At 40.0% G+C, this 27586-nt stretch overlaps 1 protein-coding gene across 3 annotated transcripts in view; it reads right to left on the bottom strand.

Moving 5' to 3' along the window:
- Window positions 1-432: 432 nt before the first annotated feature.
- Window positions 433-27586, bottom strand: part of NAA25 (N(alpha)-acetyltransferase 25, NatB auxiliary subunit) — an 86309-nt gene continuing 59155 nt past the window's right edge. For all 3 annotated transcript variants that reach the window (XM_010378804.1, XM_010378808.1, XM_030938532.1), the window contains 9 exons: window positions 23456-23607; window positions 22822-22947; window positions 17821-18064; window positions 17293-17416; window positions 16244-16309; window positions 14398-14495; window positions 13147-13257; window positions 7059-7205; window positions 433-3210 (listed from right to left, as the gene is read on the bottom strand). In XM_010378804.1, coding sequence (XP_010377106.1) covers window positions 3088-3210; window positions 7059-7205; window positions 13147-13257; window positions 14398-14495; window positions 16244-16309; window positions 17293-17416; window positions 17821-18064; window positions 22822-22947; window positions 23456-23607 — 1191 coding nt within the window. In that variant the 3' untranslated portion in view covers window positions 433-3087. The remainder of the gene's footprint in view (window positions 3211-7058; window positions 7206-13146; window positions 13258-14397; window positions 14496-16243; window positions 16310-17292; window positions 17417-17820; window positions 18065-22821; window positions 22948-23455; window positions 23608-27586) is intronic.

The raw sequence follows: 27586 nt of genomic DNA, 5'->3' as shown, positions 1-27586 counted from the left end.
TTTCACTGTGTTAGCCATATCAGGATCACGATCTCCTGACCTCGTGATCCGCCCGTCTCGGCCTCCCAAAGTGCTGGGATTACAGGCTTGAGCCACCGCGCCCGGCAGAAGGTACTAAATTTTGAACCAAAAGGACTAGTTGACTTCAAATAAAAATTCTACATTCTCAAATACTAAAAATATGCTGGGATATAGCACTAAATTCACAATTGAGATGAATTACACCATTTAGAAGGTTGTGGCTTCTAAGAATCTGAACAAAAAGGAACCAGGCAGAAATGCCAACTTAAAATGAAAATGTTTATATAAATTAACCCATCCAGTTTAAAGTAGATTTGCTATGCTTCACTTACTTAAGAAGGAAGAATATATACTTCCCATATTAATAAATCACATCAAGTAAGTAGGAAGTTTCAATAACAAGCCTGTAGATACATTGAAACCCCTTTTTATATTAAAAGTTAAAATGAAAGACAAATCCAGATTGAACATAGTGATTGCAAAATATAATGCAATTTTGAACAATTGAAATTATGAAAATATACAAAATTGATGGGCAACACAACTAGGCATTTTTACATTTTCCGTTATGTGGAGAACACTACAAGTTTCTCTACCTTTTATCCACATCAGATAAATGATTTAAACCAAATGTTTGCTTTGGAGAGTCTTAACTTAGTATCTCAGTAGTATAAAAAGCAATAATTTTTCAGTCTGTAAACAGTAGTCGTGACTTTTCTCCTTTCCTTTTTTAAATATCAATTTACCACACAAAAACAAACAAAACAAAAAACCCCATACAAATCAAAAACAGCAGCAGCAGCAATGAGTTATTTGGGAATTCTCTTCAAATACCAATGACATACGATTGCTGGGAGAGGGTGCTTTTTACTCATGTAAGAATATATATATGTATATATATATTTTAACTGTACACAATTTATAGTGCATGAGGGTTTCCAAAAGAACAGATTGATAAGAGATATTGGCCATTTCTGCATAATTTCATTCTTTTTACAATTATCTCAAAATGTGAAAGCTGGATCTAATTGAAATGCTACATTTAGTAGGAAAATCAGCAAATAACAAAGGAAGCATAACCTCAACATAACATTATTCGTCATTAAAGCCAGTAGAGGTCCCAGATATCTTCAGGCAAGAGACTGGTTAGGAAGACCACTAGAGTCACACACTGTCCCTGAGGACCAAGGCCAGCCCACTGAACATATATATATATGCTAGATTGATCATGGTCAGTTGACAGACTTTTTCAAAGAGCATTTCTACAGTACAGTACTTGTTTGGATATTCAGAGAGACATTTCAAGAACACATGCCATACACACGTACCCCACCCTCCCCAGCAGACACACGCAAAGTTCCATCTTAAACAGGCCATAGTTTTATGAAAGAATATGTTGTCATTACATGAAATTCAGAATTAACCAGACTTTTCCATTCATCTTGTTTAAGACAGTTCTTCCTTTTGGGATGGGGTATATGACAGCTGTGGCTACTCATATCAAAAATAAATTTTTGAAATTACTTGATGGACTAGGATTTCCAACAAGCCTTATTTTGAACAGGTAATGCAGTAACTGTTTAAATTTTCCTTGGAAGTTTAAGCACTATATCAAATTATGAATCTAAGAAAGCCAAAATGAAGGGACAAAATGCAATTACTATGAATACACAGATATTCCCAGCTGTCTTGATTGCTTTTAAAAGAAAAAAGTATCACACTTCACTGGAGCAGTGCAGGTTGGAAAGCACCTTTAAGGTCTTCAAGACCAATCCTCCATTGGATGCTTAATTTCCTCATCAAATTCATTTCTTTGCTCTTACAGAATTAAACTTTAACTATATTTAGGTAACAGACCAAAAACAGAAGCAGGGATTCAAGCAGAAAAATATTATCAAAGAAACTGTATAAATTGTATGACATTTTCAAGAGCAATTTTTACCTCTTCTATCAGACCAACCTCTGATAGAAGAAGCTATAGTCTTGGGGACATCCAGGCGAACAAAGTAAACACCATCCTGTTACAATTCTCCTAAGTTTGAAGAAAGTAGTTCAAACCTCAAACCCACTGAATAACATTTCTTTTGCCAGCCTAAAACTTAAAAGCCTAAGGTTAAATCCATAATATTACATTCCTTCCTTCCCAAACCCCCCACTTAAAGTATTAAATCTTAATTTTCATCATATATATGATTCACAAAACCAATGAAATAAGTATCAGACTTGCCTGCATAAATTATGTACACCTCTCTTCTTTGAAACAGTCATTCTCATCTTTCCCAAATGTATGAAAGACAGAAAGCTAGTCCTCAGCGGGCTTAATAAGTGGTCTGCACTGCTTTCCCCTCTAAACAGCTATAAATTAACAGAGCCTTCCTTGCCTTCCTACCTGAGATTTTAACTCTCACAGAAGCTAGGATGGGGGTGTCTTAACTATCAGACAAAAACTAAGCCAAAAAGTGAGTGCCTGTGGTCATCCAAGTGGTGCCCTTCTATGACGGGTGCATATGCCAGATCTCATCTAAGGTCCTTTGTGTAACTGCCTTGGGTTCTGTGGGAGCCAAGTAGCTGAGCAAACCTCAAAACAAACTTACTGCTGTGGAAAGGGGGCCTGTTCGCAGGCATGGTCTCCTTTCCATGACTTGTGGCTCAAGGACCAGACCAAATACTCTCATGGTTATTTATAATGGAAGGGCTACTCAGTTGCTACGAGGTTGATGCTTTATGCTTAATTTCTATTGCTGTTTTTATAGACCCCCCGCTTTCCTGAAAAGATGTTTCTGGTGATGGGAAGAAGAAAAGTAGGGTTCTCTTGTTGCTGCCATATGCATATGAACATGTATAAAAAGTGGTCAAACCCAGATGAGGGTCCTGCTTCTGGTTTATATACAATAATTTAATCAGTTGTATATATTTAACACCTAAAAAAATTCACGATCAAAGTCCTTCATGCATTTTATGAGGAAGTTCTGGATTAAAATCATGGTCAACCAGATGTTGCTTTTGCCTGGGAAGATGGTGTCATTTTCTGTTGCAGAGTCATCAGTGCCCGTGGTTGATACTTTCTTAAATTTTTAGTTTCTTTGTGGTCTCAAGTCTTTTTTTCAGCAGCTCCCCCATTTCCAGAAGTGAGTGCAGATAACTGCTCTGCACCTTCCCTTGCACAGTCTTTGAAAATTTTCTCTCTTCCTATAAAGGAGGAGACAGGAATAATTAATCTTGTTTAAAAACCATCCCCCCAGATTCTACTTCTCAGATAAAAGTTAAAGCTGCCATTACCTTTGGTCTCATCGCAAGCTCCATCAGAACACAGTGGGTCATTTTCAATTGCATAAAATGCAAAGAAGGCAAAAGGCCATCACAAATGGGTATTTTTCCATGTGATTCTTCATGGAAACCCTATTGCTTTAGCATCATTACTCTCAAGTACCCTTTGTTGTAAATTATATAAGGTAGAAAAACTGGGCCCGGCATAGTGGCTCACGCTTGTAATCCCAACACTTTGGGAGGCCCAGGCAGGTGGATCACTTGAGCCCAGGAGTCTGAAATCGGCCTGGTCAACATGGTGAAACCCCATCTCTACTAAAAATACAAAAATTAGCCAGGCATGGTGGCACACACCTGTAATCCCAGCTACTCGGAAAGCTGAGGCACGAGAATTGCTTGAACTCGAGAGGTAGAGGTATTAGTGAGCTGAGATCATGCCACTACACACCAGCCTGGGCGACAGAGTGAAGCTGTCTCAAAAAAAAAAAAAAACAAACAAAAAGACGAAAAACTGAGTTTTCTGATTACTACTTTTTAATCAATAAAAACAGAAAATTATGACTAGTTTGGACATAAAATCCCTACTATTTTGTTATAAGCTGTACAAGGTGGAAAATTTGAGATTTCTGATTGTTTTCATCAGAAAAAAGTAGAAATTTATTACTAATTTGTACATCATCACAGCCACTTTTAATAATGGCCTCAACTTTACCAACTCCATCATTTCCAGTTACAATATTAACAAATCTCCCGGCCGGGCGCGGTGGCTCAAGCCTGTAATCCCAGCACTTTGGGAGGCCGAGACGGGCTGATCACGAGTCAGGAGATCGAGACCATCCTGGCTAACATGGTGAAACTCCGTCTCTACTAAAAAAACTACAAAAAACTAGCCGGGCGACGTGGCGGCGCCTGTAGTCCCAGCTACCCGGGAGGCTGAGGCAGGAGAATGGCGTGAACCCAGGAGGCGGAGCTTGCAGTGAGCCGAGATCCGGCCACAGCACTCCAGCCTGGGTGACGGAGCGAGACTCCGTCTCAAAAAAAAAAAAAAAAAACTCCCTCCATATTGACAAAGCCCCTGAGTTCAAGAGACTAAATATATATTCTTCAATATGAGTTATTATTGGCTGACAAATGTTTGGGGAGATCACAAAAAACAAAGGGGAAGGAGTGAGTTCTCACAGAGAAAGGAGGCTGGCTGAAGACTGATTAGGTTTACATGAAGTTGAGTGCTGCAGAGCCCAGAACCGTAGAAGAAACAGGGAACATACTTTCTGACCCAACAATACTAGTACTTCAGGTCTAATTTTCCTTAGAAATACAAATGTGCATAGAAGGGTGTGCACATTTCACTCAGTAACATATGTAAAAGCAAATATAAAGAACCTAAAATATCCAGCAGCAGTGGTACATTTATATTCTGTAGCTGTTTAATGAACAAGATTGATCCATAGGCATTAGTTTGAACAGATCTCTTGAATATAAAACTGATTTTAAAAAACTTTTTTTTTCAAGAGGCAGAACTCACTAAGTTGCCCAAGCTGGTCTTGAACTCCTGAGCTCAAATAATCCTCCAGCCTTGGGCCTCCCAAAGTGCTGGGATTACAGGCATGAGCCACTACACCTGGCCGAATTTACATTTTTTAAAGTACAAAATAATAAAATACTGTATATTTTCTCTATGAATATAAATACACACAAAAAGGTCCTAACACACAACCAGTTTCACTGGGATACCCCATAGGAAGGAAGAAAGGGAATCAGGACTAGAGGTCATAGTCCAGAGGCCTTATTCACAGTGTTTCAAGTTTAGAAAGAAAGGGAGGAAAGAAAGCAGAGGAGCCTAATGGAAACTGAATTGAAGAGATTTTTACCTTTAAAAGACAAGTAGCCAGCACCATATGCATCAGGTATTTGGTACTGCTAGCAGGCAATATAAGGCCGATTACTGCTTTGTTTAATCCTTGCTATAATCCTATGAAGTAGGCATTATTATCATTCCCATTTACAGGTAAAGAGATTGAAGCCTAGAGAGGTTAAATAACTTTCCCAAGGTCAAAAGACAAGAACAGAAGCTAGGGCTTGAAAAATGTAGAGCATGGCCAAGTTAAGGATAATCTCTAGAACTCTGAAAATAACTCTTGCTCATCATTTCAGGATGCAGAAAGATCTTTTAACATAAACAACCACTTGATAGTCAAAACAGGGCTATTGTGCCTGTCACCTTCATATCTAACAGTGTATCTATGGTATCCTTCCCGTACACCATAAGCTCTGGCCCTGCCAACTGTGTCACACTGCACCACAGAATTCACTTTCCCGCCCCTGTGCTTTTATCTGTTCCTCCTTCAGCTTGGGATCCTTTTCCTACATTTCTTTCTACCTGGTGAAAACCAATTAATCTTTCTCAAATGTCCCCACTCTTGATTAAAGAAAGCAGACATGTTCATTTTGAAAGGAGTGATTTTTTTCACTCATCCAGTTCAATATGAACATGTCTGCTTTTTTTTTGGGCGGTGGGGGGATGGAGTCTCACTCTGTCACCCAGACTGGAGTGCAGTGGCGCGATCTCAGCTCACTGCAAGCTCCGCCTCTGGGGTTCATGCCATTCCCCTGCCTCAGCCTCCCGAGTAGCTGGGACTAGAGGCGCCCACCACCACGCCCGGCTAATTTTTTTGTATTTTTTTAGTAGAGACAGGGTTTCACCTGACCTCATGATCCGCCTGCCTAAGCCTCCCAAAGTGCTGGGATTATAGGCGTGAGCCACCGCGCCCAACCCATGTCTGCTTTTTTAAATCAATCTTTGGTAATATGAACTGCTCTGAGCTCTTTCCCACAGTAAACACCTTGTTCAAAGTCTAACGTTTTTAAGCTTTAAAAAAGAGGGGCTTACAATCTCTTAAGGCTGGTGTGCTAAGAAGGAAAATTCTATTCATTCCCTTTCCTATGAAGGTCTGGGGCTATGATGATGGCTGCCCTCAGGTTACTGGATGAATTCCCTCATCAGCAGTTTAGCTCAGCAGTTTAGCTCAGACAAACTCCTGGAGGGAAGCATTTTCTTAATATCAGTTTCAATATCAACAAAAATTTAAAAATCAGCCTGGAGCAACAGACTAGAAACAGATGACTCCACCACTGTCCTTCTGGCCCCTATCAAAATCCTAAACCTACTCCAGGCCGATGAATTAACATTTACAAAAAAGAATTGTTATTTTAAGGCAAAAGGCTTTATGAAGATTTTGCTAACTACTAGAATTTGAAAAGACCTAAAATAATATCAGAAGACATTTGATGGTGGTACGTTTGATTCCATACTTGGTTTCATTCCCTTTTTGGTGGGCTTGCTCTAGCCTAATTATTACTGACATAATTACCTCTGATGTCCAGCATTTCTCCTTTCTTAGGTGATAACTGGGTGGCAAGGAAGACAGCTAACTCAGCAGCAGGTAAATTCTACTCAACAAGATTGTCCCTGGATTTCAAAATATGGCTGGTTCCTCAAAATGCTGGCATTAGTTTTCATAGTAAAAGAACAACCCCAAAAATGTATAGAAAGGAGGAGGTATGGGAAAAAATGAAGAGGGGAAAAAAACCTACCACCACCAACACAACCAGAAACTACTGCCAAGCACCTTCTAGTCATAAGTCTTATAAAGAGGGAAATGATAAACTGAACTTTAACTTACCCTTGTGATAAAGATGAGAGAGAGTGTGTGTGTGTCTGTGTGTGTGTGTTGTGTAGAAAACATTGTTGATTGCCTACAATCTCTTACCAGTGAGAGAGAAGTGTCTTCTAAAATAAGTTCTTCAAGTTTAAGTGCAATTAGATGTGTTTCAAGCCCTTTAATATGATCCACAACATTGGAAATTAAAATCTGGAGCCCAGTAACATAGTCTTGGAAACTGGTAAAGACAGGTGGCTGGGAAAAAGATTAAAAAAGAGTTGAAACATTATCAAACATATTACCCATATCTACATCACAAAAGCTACTGAAAGATATGAGGGAATTTAAATAGTGGCATTTCAAACCAGTGGTTTCGAGTGAATGAATGGTACTAAAATAACCAGCTAGACATTGGGAGATACAAAATAACACACAGTATATTAAAATAAATTTCAGATAGATTAAATACTTAAATACTTAAATTAAAAAATCCATCAAAGCACTGGAAGAAAATTAGGTAACAACTTCTGCAATCATGACAATGCCGATGAAAAAACCTTTCTAAACATCAGAGTAAGCTAAAAACCATTAAAAAGATTATCCTTGTTTTTAAAAATATTACTACATTGACAAAAAAAAAATCACTCAAGTTAAAAGACAAATAGCAAACTGAAAAAAAAATGCATCACCTATGACAGGGGATTAGTAACATTATTATGTTAAGAACCCAGTAGCTCAACACATATAAATAGGAAAAATATTACTACTACAATAAACTTGGACAAAGAATAGAAAACATATCAAAGAAATCCAAGAAACATGTGATACAACTAAAAAACCTAGCCAATCCATCAATAAGGCTAGCTTATCACTCAAGAAGTATTCTTGGACAGTTCAATATCAACAAAAATTTAAAAATCAGTATTAGAAAAAGGAGATACCAATATTCACCTACCAGATGGTTAAGGATACAGACACATTCAGCACTGTTGGGGATTAGTACAAATGTATATACAGTTAATTTCAGATCTAAGAGCTATCCTAAAGAAACTATATTATATGCCAGGTGTGGTGGCTCACGCCTGTAATGCCAGCACTTTGGGAGGCTGAGGTGGGTGGATCACTTGAGGTCAGGAGTTCAAGACCAGACTGGCCAACATAGTGAAACGCCATCTCTACTAAAAATATGGCCAGGCACAGTGGTTCATGCCTGTAATCCCAGCACTTTGGGAGGCTAAGGCGGGCGGATCACCTGAGGTCAGGAGTTCGAGACCAGCCTGGCCAACATGGTAAAACCCTATCTCTACTAAAAATACAAAAGCTAGCTGGGTATGGTGGCAGGCGCCTGCAATCCCAGCTTACTCCTGAGGCTGAGGCAAGAGAATCACTTGAACCTGGGAGGTGGAAGTTGCAGTGAGCCAAGACCACACCATTGGACTCCAGTCTGGGCGACAGAGCGAGATTCTGTCTCAAAAAAGAAAAATTATATTATAAATGTATCTTTGTGGCTCTGTCTATATCTCAATAGCAGCATATTTATAATAGTCAAAAAATTAGAACCAACAATTCATCAATATAAATTATAGCATATTAATATAACAGGACAATATATAACCATTAAAAGTAATGAGATGTATCTATATTTACTAACATGAAAAGATGTCCAAGATACCCTGTTATATGAAAACAAAAAGGCAAGTTACAGAACCTTCTGGATAGCAGGTTTGTTTACCACGAAAATTTTCGCAGTGGGTATTACTGACTGGTGGGTATATGAATGATCTTCACTTTATTCACACCTTTATGGGTTACTCTGATATCAGAAAAACCATTCTCACTTTTAGAAACCAGAAAAACAACAAAAAAACGCTACAAAAGGCAATTCCCAAAAAGCTATCTGACATGTTCTAGGATTGTAAGCTTTCATTAGAAGGAGAGCAACAAAGCCAGTCTGACCTATACTTTCAAACTTTGCCCTCTTTTTTTTTTTTTCCTTTTTGTTGAGAACGAGGTGTTGCTATGTTGCCCAGCCTGGTCTTGAACTCCTGAGCTCAAGCTATTCTCTCGCCTCTGCCTCCTTAAGTGTTGGGATTACAAGCATGGGATTACCAGTGCCCAGCCTGTAACTTTGTACTCTTGATCAGTTAAATTATCTTTGTCTCTGTTCTTGTTGTTTAATTCTCGTGAATACAGTAAAGTTTCGAAGCGCCTTCATTCATATCTAAATATCCTTTGTTTTTGAATGAATAGCAACACTCAGCAGCGCATCCACTCTAAGGAACTCCTGGATTTAACTGAATTGTTCAGAAAGTCAATTTACAACTGAAACATCAACTTTCTTTTCTTTTCTTTTTTTTTTTTTTTTGAGACAGTGTCTTGCTTTGTCATCCAGCCTTGTGCAGTGGTGCGATCACAGCTCATAGCAGCCTCAATTTCCCAGGCTCTAGTGATCCTCCTGCCTCAGCCTCCTGAGTAGCTAAGACTGACTATGAGCATGTGCCACCATGCCCACCTAATTAAAAAAATTTTTTTTGTTTAGACGGGGTCTCATTATGCTGCCCAGACTGGTCTCAAAACTCCTGGGCTCAAGCAATCTCCCTACCTTGGCCTCCCCAAGTGCTGGGATTATAGGTGTGAACCACAGCACCCAACCAACATTTTCAAATGATAATGATTATTATAATGCTATAGTGAACAAAAATCCAACATAAACTCAAACTTTAATAAAACAGCACATCATGAGCTGTAATGAGCACTAAATTATTTTCCTGTGAAATGGAAAAAAATTATGTTACTGTTTTTCACATTCAAAAATTAAATCAATAAAGATAGGGGAACCCTTAAACTGAATACAACTGGAAATAAACTTTATATCATATTAATAAAAAGTAATCTCAGTTTTTAATTCCAGTGTTTTTACAAAGTATCTTAACTATCTACACTCACTGGAACATATTCTAAGGACAAAAAGAACTGCAGAACATTTGAACTTTAATAAGTTTACTGGAACTAGTAGTGGAACTGATGTATGAATTCCCAAAACTATTTAGTATTTATTGTGAAACAACAAATAAATATATTGATGATATTTGGATGCAGGGTTCTCACTCTGAGAAAAAGAAGCTACAAAAAGGGAATGACGGAAAGAGTGGAAAGAACTCTTGAAACTGAAAGTATCACTAAAATGCTGGCTTAAAAGTATCACTAAAAACTCTTTTTGTAGGCCGGGCATGGTGGCTCATGCCTATAATCCCAGCACTTTGAGAGGCCAAGGCAGGTGGATCACCTGAGGTCAGGAGTTCAAGACCAGCCTGGGCAACATAGTGAAACCCCATCTCTACTAAAAATACAAATATTAACTGGGAAAGTGGCACGTGCCTGTAATCCCAGCTACTCAGGAGGCTGAGGCAGGAGAAGCACTTGAACCCGGAAAGTGGAGGTTGCAGTGATCAGGCCATTGCACTCCAGCCCGGGCAACAGAACAAGACTCCATCTCAAAAAAAAAAAAAATTACGTAAAACTGTGTGTGTGCATGTGTGTGTGTGTGTGTACGCACGTGCATAAAAACACCACCTAAGGTCTCATCACAGAAATAAACTAGAAGCAATGAAACCCCAATAGCAATGAGCACACTAACACCTAGATCTTGGTTTTGAAATTCATTGCCCATAAAGGAACCAGTGCTCTTGAAAAAATGTCTGATTTCAGTTCAGTGAGAAAATACCCAAGTATGTGGAGCATTTATGCTCTTCCAGAAAGGGCCCCAAAACTGATGAGGACATGTTAAAGGACAGAAACTAGATTAAAGGAGCTAAACAAATTTGGCACAATTTGAGCATCCAAACAAAAATGATGATAATGGGTTATAATAAAGTGAATTTTTTTATTTTTATTTATTTTTTTATTTTTTTTGAGACGGAGTCTCGCTCTGTCGCCCAGGCTGGAGTGCAGTGGCCGGATCTCAGCTCACTGCAAGCTCCGCCTCCCGGGTCCACGCCATTCTCCTGCCTCAGCCTCCCGAGTAGCTGGGACTACAGGCGCCCGCCATCTCGCCCGGCTAATTTTTTGTATTTTTTAAGTGGAGACGGGGTTTCACTGTGTTAGCCAGGATGGTCTCGACCTCCTGACCTTGTGATCCGCCCGCCTCGGCCTCCCAAAGTGCTGGGATTACAGGCTTGAGCCACCGCGCCCGGCCGTGAATTTTTTTAAAGAGTCCATGGTGATACTCAAATAGTGACATTTAAAAATATATATATATTCAAATTGGAATATATTCAAATACACATGAAGGGGTTGGGACATCTCTTATTTTACAAAATAACAGCAGCTGATAAATGATAAAATACAGAATTTTTAAAAATCATCATTTGGGACACATCAACGTAATAACTAATTCAGGCACTGAACTAAGAATGGATGCTAAAACCAGTGGGTGAAGGGCCATTGGGAAATAGGATTTTCAAAGACTCAAGCATTATCCCATACCTTACTTATTACATAGAGAAAAAGGCACCTTTATAATGAAGAAATCTGGTAGATATGTCCTTAATCATATAATGAAATCTGAAATCACCAATAACGGGACACAACAACATGAATCACATTACTGTCCCATTATTGGTGATTTCAGATTTCATTATTTAATAATGGGACACAACAACATTAGTGACTCCTGATTTAACTCACTAAAACGGACAACATGTCTATATTTAACTTCAATATAAGCAATCAGCTTACATTTAGCAATTATCTAAATCCAGATTGTGGGACATTCTACCAAAAAGCTAGCTAGTGTCTTCAACAATAAAAAAAAAGCAAAACAATAAAAAAAAAGCAAAACAATAAAAAAAAAGCAAAAGGTTAAGGAAGCGTTCTAGATTAAAGAAGGGTAAACAGACATGACAACTAAAGGTCATGTCAGATCCCTGACGGCATTCTAGTATTCTGGAAAAGGATATAAAAGACATAACTGGAATAAGTGGAAAACTTTGAATACTGATTTGTTTTTTGTTTTTTTTTTTTTTCAGACAGAGTCTCGCTCTGTCGTCTAGACTGGAGTGCAATGGCACTATCCTGGCTCGCTGCAACCTCTGCCTCCTGGGTTCAAGGAATTCTTGTACCTCAGTCTCCCAAGTAGCTGGGATTACAGGCACTCACCACCATGCCCGACTAATTTTTGTACTTTTAGTAGAGACGGGGTTTGACCATGTTGGTCAGGCTGATCTTGAACTCCTGACCTCAAGTGATCTGCCTGTCTCGGCCTCCCAAAGTGCTGGGATTACAGGCGTGAGCCACCGCACCCGGCCTGAATATGGACTTTATTAGATAATATTATTGTATCAATGCTAAGTTTCTTGAGTTGGAAATTTTCTTGAGTATTATGGTTTTGCAGAGACCTGTCCTTGTTCTATCCTGATGTGCTACATGTCACAAGTCTGTACTTTCCTTTTACATGGTTCAACAAATGAGATAAAGCAAATGTGATAAATGGTTAAAAGTTGATAATCTAGGTAAAGATCTTTATGGGTGTCATATTAATCTTTCAACTTTTCTGTAGGTGTGTAATTTAAATTTTTTTTAAGGTTAGGGGAGAAAAACAATGCATATGCACGGATGTCCAATCTTTTGGCTTCCCTGGGCCACACTGGAAGAACTATCTTGGGCCACACATAAAATACACTAATGTTGGACAGGCGCAGTGGCTCACACCTGTAATCTCAGCGCTTTGGGAGGCCGAGGTGGGCAGATCACCTAAGGTCAGGAGCTCGAGACTAGCCTGGCCAACAGGGAGAAATTCCATCTCTACCAAAATACAAAAATTAGCCAGGTGTGGTGGCGGGCGCCTGTAATCCCAGCTACTCGGGAAGCTGAGGCAGGAGAATCGCTCGAACCCAGGAGGCAGAGGTTGCAGTGAGCCAAGATAGTGCCACTGAACTCCAGCCTGGGCAACAGAGTAAGACTCCATCTCAAACCAAAACACTAACAATAGCTGATGAGCTTAAAAAAATAATAATAAACTAAAAAAATCTCAAAACGTTTTAAGAAAGTTTACGGGTTTGGGATGCATTCAAAGCTGCGGGTTGGAGAAGTTTGGCATATAGGATCCTAAGGACTCAACATGGAGGAAATTAGTGAAAAGAAAAAGTAGCATGTGGTCAGATTGTTACTTGTGTATCACTTGTGTTACTGTTATTACCATGATGATGCTGGTTTCTTTTTTCTTCCTTTTCTTTTTCTGTAAATTTAGTTTGTATGGTCGCAGGACACTCTCACAGTAACTGGATACCCAAAGGATAACAGAAATAGTCTGAAAGGAAAAATTGCAAATTCACCAATAAGGATTACACTAAAAATATCTATCAGGAAATTAGAGGCAATGGATTCAACAAATTCTAACGCAATTCTTCTATGTAAATCCCTTCAATTTCTCAAGTGAATTTCCACTCTAGTTTCTGCAATCACTCTACTGATCTACTGATCCAAGCCTTCATCATCTCCTGCTCAGAATACTACAATGACCTAACTCTTCAGCCTTTCCTATGGCTCTCCTAGCTCAAAATCCATCCTCCACTTCACTCCAATTTTCTGTCACTTCCCTGGAGAAGTGGGAACTGATTAACATCCTTTTCACTCAGGGAAGAGTCCAAATTCCTAGGCATGGAATCCAAAGGTTCTTTACAATATGCCTCTCCCCTCACATCTCTCCAAGCAGGTAAGATACCATCCTACCTGCAAATCTTAACTTACATATGTATGGAGAAATCTACCCAGTTGATCAGCACATATCCTGCATTATATCAAATTAGCTGTTTATATGTCTTCATCTATACTACAATGTGTGCATGTACATATATGTCCGCTTATTATTCATTTAATAAAAATCTCTTAGGCACTTACAATTTGCCAATCACCAGAACAATGTACACTCCCCATACAGAGCAGTAAGAGGAGAACGGTTAACAAATATGTGACAGGAATAAAAGATAATAGATTATGAGTGTTTGCAATCCTCCTTCTTTTCTCTCTGGCAAAAAAAGAAGAGGGAGTTTTGCTGTATCAGTTGTTGGATGCTGTCATAATGCATATCTCAGCAATTAATAAATGACAACAACAAATAAAAGAAGCTGGAAGAATTAAACTACATAATAAAGAGTGAGTCAGAAAGGAGAACGAAAACAGCTAGATTTGGGGTGAATCTGGAGAAGTTTAGAGATGAGTATAGCAAATTTCAAGAAGTTTTACCTAAGTATTAGGAATGAAATCATCTTAGAATTCTTGGAAGGAATTGGTTTAGAAAATGATTTAAATTTGCTTTTCAATTAACAAAAACAGGGATGGAGGGTTAAGTTGCAGGTATAAGGTGCCTATTACCTGTTCACTGTTGAAAAATGAATCCTGTAGACCATTAAGAACAACAATGTCTTGTAGGGAGAGAACAAAAACTTACCTCAACAAAGAAAACTAGATTTTCTAAAAGAGTAGGATGTGTTTTCAAGTTACCGTCTTTAACTTCTAAGAGGTCACCTTTACATTTACTGAAGACATCTGAAAACAAAAAACAGTTTAGTTTTATTCAGCTTTTAGTTCTTTTTTTTTTTTTTTTGAGACGGAGTCTTGCTGTGTCGCCCAGGCTGGAGTGCAGTGGCCGGATCTCAGCTCACTGCAACCTCCGCCTCCCGGGTTCACGCCATTCTCCCGCCTCAGCCTCCTGAGTAGCTGGGACCACAGGCGCCCGCCACCTCGCCCGGCTAATTTTTTTTGTATTTTTAGTAGAGACGGGGTTTCACCGTGTTAGCCAGGATGGTCTCGATCTCCTGACCTCGTGATCCACCCGTCTCGGCCTCCCAAAGTGCTGGGATTACAAGCTTTTATTTCAATGCTATTTTAAGGAACACAACACACAAATAAAGAATAAGCAAATAAAAACTTAATTTAGAAAGCAATTTTTTTTCCTTTTCCATAATGAACCAAACTCCAAAGGACAGACTATCCATTTTAAGTTCTTTAAAAAGCCATGCTATTGCTCTATAGTCTTCAAAATATAAAAGGTAGCCTTAAAAATTATATATTCTACAGTCTAAACACCAGCGAAGCCTTTTCAGACAGATCATGAGCACAATAAGACTAAGACTCTAAGTGAATGATTCAGAGGACTTGTGCCATTATGAACTGAAAACCCAAAAAGGTACATTGTAGAAATGCATCTTCATAACAGATAATAAATTTTATTATCAATCTTAATCATTAAGTTTTCAGACATTCTTCATCTGGGCAATACAATATAAGACCAAGATAGGCTCGGTGGTGCACACCAGTAGTCCCAGCAACTCAGGAGGCTAAGGCAGAACGACTGCTTCAGTCCAGGAGTTAGAGTCCATCCTGGGCAACATAACAAGATCTCACCTCTTTAAAAAAAAAAAAAAAAATCATTTAGGGTCCTAAAAAGAAAGACTCCTTTATTTTTTTTGAGACGCAGTCTCACTCTGTCACCTAGGCTGCAGTGCAGTGGCACTATCTCGGCTTACTGCAAGCTCCACCTCCTGGGTTCACGCCATTTTCCTGCCTCAGCCTCCTGAGTAGCTGGGACTACACCACGCCCGGCTAATGTTTTTGTATTTTTAGTAGAGACGGGTTTTCACCGTGTTCACCAGGATGGTCTCGATCTCCTGACCTTGTGATCCGCCCGCCTTAGCCTCCCAAAGTGCTAGGATTACAGGCGTGAGGCACCACGCCCGGCCAGAAAGACTCTTATAGATATAAGATGCATATATGTGCCCTTTAACAATTCTATTAAATTACTGGGAATTTAACAATTTAATAATTCTATTAAATTCTTGGGAATTTAATCCCAAGGAAGGACTCAAATAATACCCTAACAACTTGTCTCAAGATATTCATTTCAGCATTGGTAGAAGAAATAACTCATATACATAAGATGTCACCAATTGGGGAGAACATAAAAAATGTTAATACAATACTATAGAATATTATGCAGTCTTGAAAATAAATGGAGTATATATAACTAACATGGAAAGGTATCCAAAATAACAAAAAAAAATTAAAGTCAAAAAAGCATGTATTACACCATTTTCTATGTTTAAAAATTATTTTTTATCTGTATTTTCATTCACACACATATAAGTGCTTAGGTGGCATCTACGAGTATTGACTCCAAAGTGTTAACACTACTTACTTATCTCTGGGTGATTGGGTTTGGGAATAGGGGAAAGAACTTCCAAGCTATTGCCATACAACCAGATACAAATACAGGAATCTACAGTAGGAAAACTTACCTTTTAACTGGTCTAGTAAAGACTTAAAACTATTTTCTATTCGTTCCTGGATCTCCATTGTATCCTCTAAAATTGAAAAACAAAAAATGAAAAACTTTCAATTCCATTTTTAGTAAGATAAAGAAGCAAGATAAATACCTGCAAGAAGTTCATGGACAAGGACATTTTCTTTTCTCTATAGACCCTTATGCATTTTTCATTATTTTGAGACAAAGAGAAAAAGATAATGAAAGGAAAAGGAAGAATAAAAGGAAAGGCACTAATTACCTTTCTGCCAAAGGTACTACCTAAAATTCCTTAACAGGGCTTAAAATCTATGTGCTTCAAACACTCTAAATGGTAGGATCTACTAACCTTATGATTTAAAAAAACAGATAAATAAAAGGAAAAGTCTATAGAGTATTTGTGATTTTCATGGGTTGAGAGCCTACAAAAAAAATCTCTTCTCTACAAAGTTTAGTGCTTCTTTTCCTTTTTTTTTTTTTTTTGAGACAAAGTCTCACTCTATCGTCCAGGCTGGAGCACAGTGGTGCTACCTTGGCTCACTGAAACCTTTGCCTCCCAGGTTCAAGCGATTCTCCTGCCTCAGCCACCGGAGTAGCTGAGACTACAGGCACCCGCCACCATGCCTGGCTAATTTTTGTATTTTTAATAGACAGGGCGTTTTGCCATGCTGGCCAGGCTGGTCTCAAACTCCTGAACTCAGGTGATCAGCCCACCTCAGCCACCCAAAGTGCTGGGATTACAGGCGTGAGCCACTGCGCCCAGCCTACTGCTTCATTTTTAAAATCCAACAGCCTTTCAATAAATGAAGAATTTCTTCAACTTCTGGACCTAAAAAGTGATTTTAAATATGGAATGGACTTAAGCATCTAAAACATTACTTTGTAACCTATGACTGTACCCTCTCGTATACTAAACCAGACATTTCCAGAACAGCTTCCAGCTGCCATATACTCTAAAATTTTCCAAATGTGAGGTTATAGACATTTTATTACGTGTACTACATTTTCTATGACAAAGACCCTGTAAACACACAGTGCACTTACCTAAACCACTGGTATCCAACTCATAAATATCACTGACAAGATAAAAGGAGCTTATCTGGCACTGAGAACAGCCAGAATTAAAGAATCCACCCATTCTGGTAGGTACAGGACCAAGGAAAGGATACTGGAAAAAAGGGAGAAAAATAATGCTCTTCTAGATCCATCTAAATGCATACAAAATAAGAAAATCAGGTAACTAGTGAATAAAAACCTGTCTCAGCTAAAAGCCACTAATCAGCAAACTAATAAACTGAATCATTACAGTAAAAACAGAACACCTATATTAATTTGTTGCTAGCTATTAAAAACTTACCATCACAAAAAGTTATTTTGCTTTCTCCCTCACTAGTCTGGATATTGAGGAAGCCTCTGCAATTTCCTCTGAGTCTAAAATATTCCTTTCTCCTACAGAAGCCATAAACTGGGACAAAACAATTCCTTACTACTCACTCACCCCAAACTCCTGTTTATAAAACAGTCATAAATGTAATTATTGCAACTTTGATGGTAAATACATATTGATGGTACCTGAATATCCTTCTCAATAAATCGCTTTCCTGTCTCCAGGGCTGCCTCCAGCTGTTGAAGGAGCAAACGAAGAATATCAATCCGGGAGGATACCCCATTCTCGGCAGTCTTCTCCGAGTTCTTTGGCTCCACAGGGTGGTTGAGACTTGGAAGTCCACTGATCAGCCTCAATGTTAAGGATCGGATTCTTAACCACAAGGTCTCCTCCTCTAAGGAAAGTTTCTTATGTTCTTCAGAAACGTCCCTTAAACAGAAACATCCCCAAATTATCTAACTTATTCAATTCATTGCTTTCAAATCTTTTTTTTTTTGAGACGGAGTCTTGCTCTGTCACCCAGGCTGGAGTGCAGTGGCACCATCTCAGCTCACTGTAAGCTCTGCCTCCTGGGTTCACGCCATTCTCCTGCCTCAGCCTCCCGAGTAGCTGGGACTACAGGCGCCCGCCACCAGGCCCGGCTAATTTTTTTTTGTATTTTTAGTAGAGACTTCCAACAGCTTGGAAGTTTCACCGTGTTAGATGGTCTTGATCTCCTGACCTCGTGATCTGCCCACTTCGGCCTCCCAAAGTGCTGGGATTACAGGCGTGAGCCACCGCGCCTGGCCTCAAATCTTTTTTTTTTTTTTTTTTGAGACGGAGTCTTGCTCTGCCACCAAGGCTGGAGTGCAGTGGCCGGCTCTCAGCTCACTGCAAGCTCCGCCTCCCGGGTTCACGCCATTCTCCTGTCTCAGCCTCCCGAGTAGTTGGGACTACAGGCGCCCGCCTCGTCGCCCGGCTAGTTTTTTGTATTTTTTAGTAGAGACGGGGTTTCACCGTGTTAGCCAGGATGGTCTCGATCTCCTGATCTCGTGATCCGCCCGTCTCGGCCTCCCAAAGTGCTGGGATTACAGGCTTGAGCCACCGCGCCCGGCCTCAAATCTTTTAAAAGTTAACTTTCACCAGTTAAGATGCCTTTGAATGGTTCCAGCTTTCATTTACTAGCTGAATGACCTAAGACAAGCCAAAATGTTCTCAAACACCATTTCATTATCAATAAAATGGGAATGATAACCTATTCAACAGGTCATTTTCAGCCGGGCGCAGTGGCTCACGCCTGTTATCCCAGCACTTTGGGAGGCCGAGGTGGGCGCATCACAAGGTCAGGAGATCGAGACCATCCTGGCTAATAAGGTGAAACGCCGTCTCTACTAAAAATACAAAAACATTAGCTGGGCATGGTGGCGGGCACCTATAGTCCGAGCTACTCGGGAGGCTGAGACAGGAGAATGACGTCAACCAGGAAGGAGGAGCTTGCAGTAAGCCGAGATTGCACCACTGCATTCCAGCCTGGGCGACAGAGAGAGACTCCGTCTCAAAAAAAAAAGAGGTCATTTTCCCTATAAATGACCCTTTGTTCGCTGATTATAAAAATAATACATGAGGACAGGTGTGGTGGCTCACACCTGTAATCTCAGCACTTTGGGAAGCTAAGGTAAGGGATCGCTTGAGGACAGGAGTTGGAGAACAGCCTGGTAAACATAGCAAGACCCAGTCTCTACAAAAAAAATACAAAAAATTAGCTGGACGTGGTGGCACACACCTATAGTCCCAGATACTAGGGAGGCTGAGATTGGAGGATTGCTTGAGCCCAGGAGTTCAAGGCTGCAGTGAGATATAGTCACGCCACTGTACTCCAGCCTGGGTAAGATCCTGTCTCTAATAAAAATAATAATACATGATATAAAAAATTCAAATGACAGAAAAATGTAAAAGGTAGAAAAGCTGCCCTGATAACCAATACCCACAGTATTATCAAGTTTGGTATAGATCTTTTTAGACTTTTGTAATGTGGATGTATAAAAATCTAACTAAAAATAGGGGCTATGGCTGGGTGCAGTGGCTAATACCTGTAATCCCAGCACTTTGGGAGGCTGAGGCAGGCAGATCATGAGGTCAGGAGATCGAGACCATCCTGGCTAACACGGTAAAACCCCATCTGTACTAAAAATACAAAAAAAATTAGGCGGCTGGGGTGGCACACGCCTGTAGTCCCAGCTGAAGCTAAGGCAGGAGAATTGCTTAAGCCCGGGAGGTGGAGGCTGCAGTGAGCCTATATCACGCCACCGCACTCCAGTCTGGATGACAGAGTGAGATTCTGTCCCCCAAAAAAAAAAATAGGGGCTGCGTGAGATAGCTCACACCTGTAATTCCAGCACTTTGGGAGGCCCAGATCGGGGGATTGCCTGAGGTCAGGAGTTTGAGAACAGCCTGGTCAACACGGCAAAACCCCGTCTCTACTAAAAATACAAAAATTAGCCAGGCGTGGTGGTGGGGACCGGTAATCCCAGCTACCTGGGAGGCTGAGGCAGGAGAATCACTTGAACCCAGGAGGTGGGGGTTGCAGTGAGCCGAGATCACGCCACTGCATTCTAGCCTGGGCAACAGAGAGAGACTAGGTCTCAAAAATAAAAAGCAACTAAAAATAATACTTACACAACTTAATAATTTTAAACAAATTGGTTACAGTACGCAACAGGCTCCATCTAAAAAAAAAAGTAACTAAAAATAGTATGTATACAACTTAATTTTAAACAAACTGGTTAGAATATTTACACTATTTTGCAAACTTCATCTTTTTATGACAGTGTGTGCAGAAAACAGTTAACATAGCAGGCCTGCAGCTATTATCATTAGAAGGGCCTACTTGCAAGGTTGGCCCTTGGCTGATGTCTGGGAACTCTGCACTCCAACTGTTCCCTAAAATAAGAGTGGCTCGCTGTGCCTAGACTGTTTATATAAACCATGTTGTTTATGGTGAATACCTGCTTTCTTTCCACTCAGGATAGACAGAGTGTACCTACATAACAACGAAACCTTAAGCACCAACTCTCTACTGGGTTTCCCTGGGCAGGAACATTCCACCTGTGTTACTGCATTTTTCCCTGCTAGAGAAAGGAGCACACTCAGTGTTTCCCCTCGGAGGAGGGAGAAAACACTGGAAGTCTGAGTTCTCCAGACTCTGCCTGTTCCTTTTTCCCTTCCAGATTCTGTCATGTGTCCTTTCACTATAATAAGCCTTAGCCATTGAGTGCAACTATATGCTCAGCCCTGTGAGTCCTTCTGGGACTCAAAAATTCTAAATCACTGAATGTGGCCTTGGCAACCCACAAATCACAGAATTTTCAGAACTACCTCATATATACATCTTAGCATGTTTCTGCATTTATTTCCGTAGGTTCTATTTTCCTACAAGCAGATCTGCCAAATTAAATGGTGTGTGGCATTTTAAATCTTGGTACAGATCACTACAATTCCCTATAGGAAGATTGTATAAAATTTATCCCTGTGTAAATGCATAATAAGTATTTTCCACACAGCCTTGCTGACCACAAGTATTCATCTTTTTTTGCTAGAAACAAAATCTTTATTGCTGTAAGATGTGTTTCTTTGAACTTCTTGTTAAGCCCTTTGCCCAATTTCTTGTTTTCTTATTGACTATTAAGAGTTCTCTCTATATATGAAGGATATTTATATGAAGAAATTTACTACAAACTTTTAGAACTTAACAAATTTATTCTTTCTATTTACAGAAATTAAATTCTTTATGTTTCCAGATTTGGTATAATGCTAAGAAAGGCTTTCCTCGCCTATTTAAAAATATTTTCTATATTTTCTTCTACAATTTCTAAGGAATCTAAAATTTAGCACAGTCTTTAATCCGTCTGGAATTCTCATATATGCTGTGAAGTAGATCTAACTTTTAGATTATCCGGCAGTCCCAGCATAGGGGTGAGCTACACTTTCTTCATTTGGCTTACCTATATTTTCTGATCACTACAACAAACACATTATTTTATATTTGTGTAAAGTGGAGTTTGTTTTTTTTAACTTTAGATTCACCTTTTTTTTTTTTTTTTTTTTTTTGAGATGGAGTTTTGCTCTTGTTGCCCAGGCTGGAGTGCAATGGTGCGACCTTGGCTCACTGCAACCTCTGCTCCCTGGGTTCAAGCAATTCTCCTGCCTCAGCCTCCTGAATAGCTGGGATTACAGGCACAAGCCACCATGTCCAACTAATTTTTGTATTTTTAGTAGAGACAGGGTTTCACCATGTTGGCCAGGCTGGTCTCAAACTCCAGACCTCAAGTGATCCACCCACCTCGGCCTCCCAAAGGGCTATGATTAAAGGCCTGAGCCACGACGCCTGGCCCATCCTAATTCTTTAAAAATAAATTGCTTCACCCAGGAGTTCAAAGCTGCAGTGAGCTATGATTTTGGTCTCTTTAAATGCCTTGTCTCTTTTTTTTTTTTTTTTTTTTTTTTTGAGGCAGAGTCTCGCTTTGTCGCCCGGACTGGAGTGCAGTGGCCAGATCTCAGCTCACTGCAAGCTCCGCCTCCCGAGTTTACGCCATTCTCCTGCCTCAGCCTCCCGAGTAGCTGGGACTACAGGCGCCCGCCACTTCGCCCGGCTAGTTTTTGTATTTTTAGTAGAGACGGGGTTTCACCGTGTTAGCCAGGATGGTCTTGATCTCCTGACCTCGTGATCCGCCCGTCTCGGCCTCCCAAAGTGCTGGGATTACAGGCTTGAGCCACCGCGCCCGGCCGCCTTGTCTCTTTAAAAAAAAAAAAAAAGAAGAAAGAAAGAAAAAAAACTTTAAAAATTGGTTGGGCGCGGTGGCTCAAGCCTGTAATCCCAGCACTCTGGGAGGCCGAGACGGGCGGATCACGAGGTCAGGAGATCGAGACCATCCTGGCTAATACGGTGAAACCCCGTCTCTACTAAAAAATACAAAAAACTAGCCGGGCAAGGTGGCGGGTGCCTGTAATCCCAGCTACTCGGGAGGCTGAGGCAGGAGAATGCCGTAAACCCGGGAGGCGGAGCTTGCAGTGAGCTGAGATCCGGCCACTGCACTCCAGCCTGGGCTACAGAGCGAGACTCCGTCTCAAAAAAAAAAAAAAAAAAAAAAAAAAAAAAAAAAAAAAAAAAAAAAAACTTTAAAAATTGCTTGGGGTTAAATTCCAGTTACCTGTCTTTTGGATCCCAGCTGAAAAAAACATTTAAGTCTCTGTTGTCTCGCAAATCTTCCCATGGAATGTCATCTTCTTCTGGCCTAAGGTTCATTGACTTTATACTTTCTGCTAAACTGGCTGATCTGTGATACAAAAAAAAAAAAAAATTCATGTATTATTTTAATAGTAAAATAGCCAGAAAATATTATTAATCAGGACTTCCTGTTTTACTAGACAGGAAGGGAAAGAGGAAGGAAGGGCTCATATAAGGTGAAATAGAACCAAGCACAGATCAAACTGGCTTGCTACATGGCAAGAAAAAGGCTTCTGGAAGCCCACACAAAACAAAGGGGATCAGCATTAATTTCTGAAATTTCTTGATTTGTAGGGAAGGAGGAACCTTTGTAAGCACAGTAGGGACCAGGGGTTGATGACCATGACCTAAATGGCTTCTGTAATGGTCCCAAGATGTTGCTGCCAGTATTCTATCATTTCCCGTGACATGTACTAAGTTCTGTTTCCCCACTGTCTCTCTCCCTTTTTTCCCCGTATTTTACCTTAAGCCTGCTAATAACACCCATGAGCCCATTAACGGCTCTTAACAACTGATCTAATCCCTTAGCTCCTTTAGAGCTCTCATGCAATACTTACATATTTGCTTCAAGTAGAAGGTCTAACAGCATCCGTTCAGTACGGACTTGTGCAAAATGAAGAGAATTATTCAGCCTGTTCCTAAAAGCGATAAACTCTGGGATCTTCTCAAATGCACCATATTTGTAAGCTTGAATAATATATTCTGAGGTCTGAGAAGGAAAGATATCACCTTGGTATAAATAGTTCACAAGTCAGGCAATGTAAGCAAACCTTGCCAGTCAAAACAAAACACTCAAACTAAAATTAAGTTTTAAATCTAATCTTTAAAGGTCTTGGTCACCAAGTAGAATATTAGCTTTTTAAAATGTTGTTTTTCTTCCTTCTTATACTTTAGACAAATGTCTCCTTTACTAATACTACTAATTGTAATAACTAGCTTCTGTCATCATCACATAAGCCTTCTCTTGGCAATCATGTCTTTCAATTCAATAGGAACTGAGGTTTTGTTTTGCCGCATCAGTCAAAAATTTGGTTAGTGCCATTCTGGAAGGGATGTTACCCCATGTTTTTCTGCATCTAAGATAAACTGTGTTTCATACAAAGGTTCCAAAAGCACCAGAATAATAGAAACACCTGCCCCCCCAGCCCAAATAGAAACCACTCTCCTTCAGAAAAAGACAGGCTACTCCTTGGTTTTGCTTATCTCTGAATACTGTATTAGAAACACAGGGCATATGAGCATTACGTCAGGATAGAAGACACCAAACAAAAGACCTATAAAAATTCATGTCATAATGTATTCTGAGGACAAAGACTTCAAGAACCAAGTTTCTTGTCCATCTACATTACATAAGACCTCTGCTGGAAATTTCCTTAAACAAGTATGTGAAGGGAACATTCACCACGTGTGCTTTAATTGTAGCTTAACACATATACAGAGATTAAACATTACAGAACAGAGGCAAGATAAAGAATTCTAAGCAGAAATTCTGGCACAATAGAAGAAAATCTCAGGAAAGAACATTTCATGGGTGTGGGTCTATGCCATCAGGATCAGAAGATAGGAGATTACCCCTTTGGACCAAGGAAACTATTATGTTCAAAGCTGATGTCTGCCCCAAAAAAAGATCCTTTCTAGAAAAAACAGTCTTTTTACACAGCCTCAGTTAATCAGCTCTGCCCCCATCTCCATTATGTCTGAATAATTTGCCCAGTAGGAAAATAGGCCAATAGTCAACAACATACCCTCTGATATACAGCCTTGCAGGGTTCATTTCAGGCCGCGGGATTGCGCCACGGGCGCTAATTCAACTGCATTCGATGCGGCTTTTAAACCCCCATTGGACACCTCGGCGAGCTGTTTGCCTGCAGTATCTGGAGAAATTAAAGACGGACGGACACAAGAAAATTAAAAAGATTACTTGTGATCCTGCAGGTTTCAAGAAGGACTACCTGAAAAAGCTCGAGTATACCTTCTAGCTTGATTAAAGGACAGTGATACACCCTATCAAGAGGAGGCCAGGATACTCTAAACACATGTGCCTATCCTATGGCCCCTTGGCTTAGAAAACACAGCAAGGTTTATTATCAGCTCTTGTAATAGGAACTTACAGCTGGGGCGGGGAAAAAAAAAACAGCTGGTTAGGAACACATGATTCAGCAATTAATCAAAAAGAAAATATGACTTTAGTAATTCCAATCAAAGTTATAATTACAGTTCCAAAGTATGCTACAATTTACGGAGGCAACCCAGCCTTACCAAGTGTAGAGGCAGTTTTAATTTCTAAGTGGTCCGTGGAACACCACTTTATTTAAAAAAAAAAAAAAAAAAGGCAATGGCTTTTCAAAGAGAAAAATAAGGGGTAACAAAGAGAATATAGTCTTTAACAAACTAAGAAGGTAGTCACAGTTCTCTGGCTTATCTTTTTTAGATAGTCCTTCTGTAACACTGCAGTAAAGTACCACTGCAGAGCTAGACAAGGGCCTGGGATGCAACCAGTAGGACCAAGGCTATGGAAGTAGTACTATGTGAAGAAACAACCCCGCACTGGAACTGCAGGCAAAACTGAAAGCCACAGGCACTTTAAAGACTTTTGAATATCAAAGTATGTTGTCCGTACCTATTTCTACTAATTTATGCACCAATGAGGCTATTTAGATCCCGAATGGATTCCTGAAATGAACCCTGGTCACTGTAAAAATTAGTGAAATATATGGACATAAAACCCCTGAATAATGATCTTTGTGAATACTTAAAATAGAGATTTGATTTTCTTTGTTTACTTTTTTTTTTTTTTTGAGACAGAGTCTCACTCTGTCACCCAAGAGTGACAGCTGGAGTGCAGTGGCATGATCTCAGCTCACTGCGACCTCCACCTCCCAGATTCAAGCAAGTCTCCTGAGTCAGCCTCCCAAGTAGCTGGAATTACAGGCACTTGCCAACACACCCAGCTAATTTTTGTGTAAAATAGAGATTTTAAAGTGAAATTTTAAAGAAGTAAAAACACATAAGTGACTTTTAAGATATGAAAATCTAGTGCTCATTCTCGTATTTTTTTAAAAATCGATTCCAAAGTAAGATGACAACAGAAAATAACCTTTCTAGAAAGAAAATCCCTGTGCAGACCTTCCAAATACAACTTTCAATCCCATAGCACAAAATGTTACTAAGCAGAACACTAGATTTTCCATTTAAGTAAAAGTGTCCTGTCAAAGAGCTAGGTGGGAATTGAAATGCGTCAGTCACCCAAGGAAAAAGCATCCGGGGATCCCAAAAACTACCAAGAATAGAAGATGCAGAGTACAGAACTCTGGATTTGAAGAGAGATATTTCTAATACTCTAAGCACAAAGTTGAACACACACAGTAAGACACTATAATCATCATAATCTTTCTTAGCCTTAGATTTCTTTAGGAAACAGCTCACACCACAGTCTCTATCTGGCACTCAACATTAAGGTCAAGCTACATGTTCCTAGCTGTACCGTATTTTTCTTTTTTGGTGGGGGGGCAGAGTCTCTCTCTGGTCACCCAGGCTGGAGTATAATGGTACAGTATCAGCTCACTGCAACCTCCACCTCCCAGATCAAGCAATTCTCCTGCCTCAGCCTGCCGAGTAGCTGGGATTACAGGCACCTGCCACTATGCCCGGCTAATTTTTGTATTTTTAGTAGAGACGGGGGTTTCACCATGTTGGCCAGGCTGGTCTTGAACTCCTGACCTCAGGTGATTCACCTGCCTCAGCCTCCCAGTGCTTGGATTACAGGCGTGAGCCACTGTGCCCAGCCTGTACCATATTTTTCTTTTGCCTCTAGGACTCCTCAAGATTTTCTCCTTTCAGCAGATTAAATAAGCTCCATCTTCTTAGCAGTAATCAAAATATATTTGAAGTGTCCTAGTCTCTGATCAATAAAATGCTATGATTTTATCAGGTTCAACATCACACACATTCAGATGAATTAGTCACTTTTGCCACACACACAACCATCAGCAAAACATCAAACAAAGATACAAAAAAAAAACACTGAGGATGACACATCCCCTCAAATTGCTCCCAGGGGTCTTCTTTGCCTATATTACAATACTTCTGTAATTTTATTTTTGGAGTTGTCTTTCAAAAAAACTCCTCAGACACAATATTTGTGGGAAAAAAAAATTAAAGCCTAAGTCTGATGTATATAAAGTAATGTGTCTTTATTGACCACATCTTCATAAGTAATACAGTTCTTCCAGAATGCTGGATGATTGAAAGCTAGAGGAAAAGCCACCGGGCTGGAATTAATCCCTTATTTGCTCCCACTACCTCAAAGCTATTTGAGAAACAAACCTTTGAAAAGGAATCTTCAGTAAATCAAATGTTTCTTTAATCTCTCTTATAAATACAGAAATGAGGGCATAAATGAGATGAGGAAACCAATCCTTTCTTTTTTTTTTTTTTTTTTGAGACGGAGTCTCGCTCTGTCTCCCAGGCTGGAGTGCAGTGGCCGGATCTCAGCTCACTACAAGCTCCGCCTCCCGGGTTTACGCCATTCTCCTGCCTCAGCCTCCCGAGCAGCTGGGACCACAGGCGCCCGCCACCTCGCCCGGCTAGTTTTTTGTATTTTTTAGTAGAGAAGGGGTTTCACCGTGTTAGCCCGGATGGTCTCGATCTTCTGACCTCGTGATCCACCCGTCTCGGCCTCCCAAAGT

The sequence above is a fragment of the Rhinopithecus roxellana genome, chromosome 10 (genome assembly GCF_007565055.1).
Source record: "Rhinopithecus roxellana isolate Shanxi Qingling chromosome 10, ASM756505v1, whole genome shotgun sequence".
Taxonomy (NCBI): domain Eukaryota; kingdom Metazoa; phylum Chordata; class Mammalia; order Primates; family Cercopithecidae; genus Rhinopithecus; species Rhinopithecus roxellana.
The sequence above is the reverse complement of the archived record's forward strand: the minus strand, read 5'-3'. Positions and strand labels throughout refer to the sequence as shown.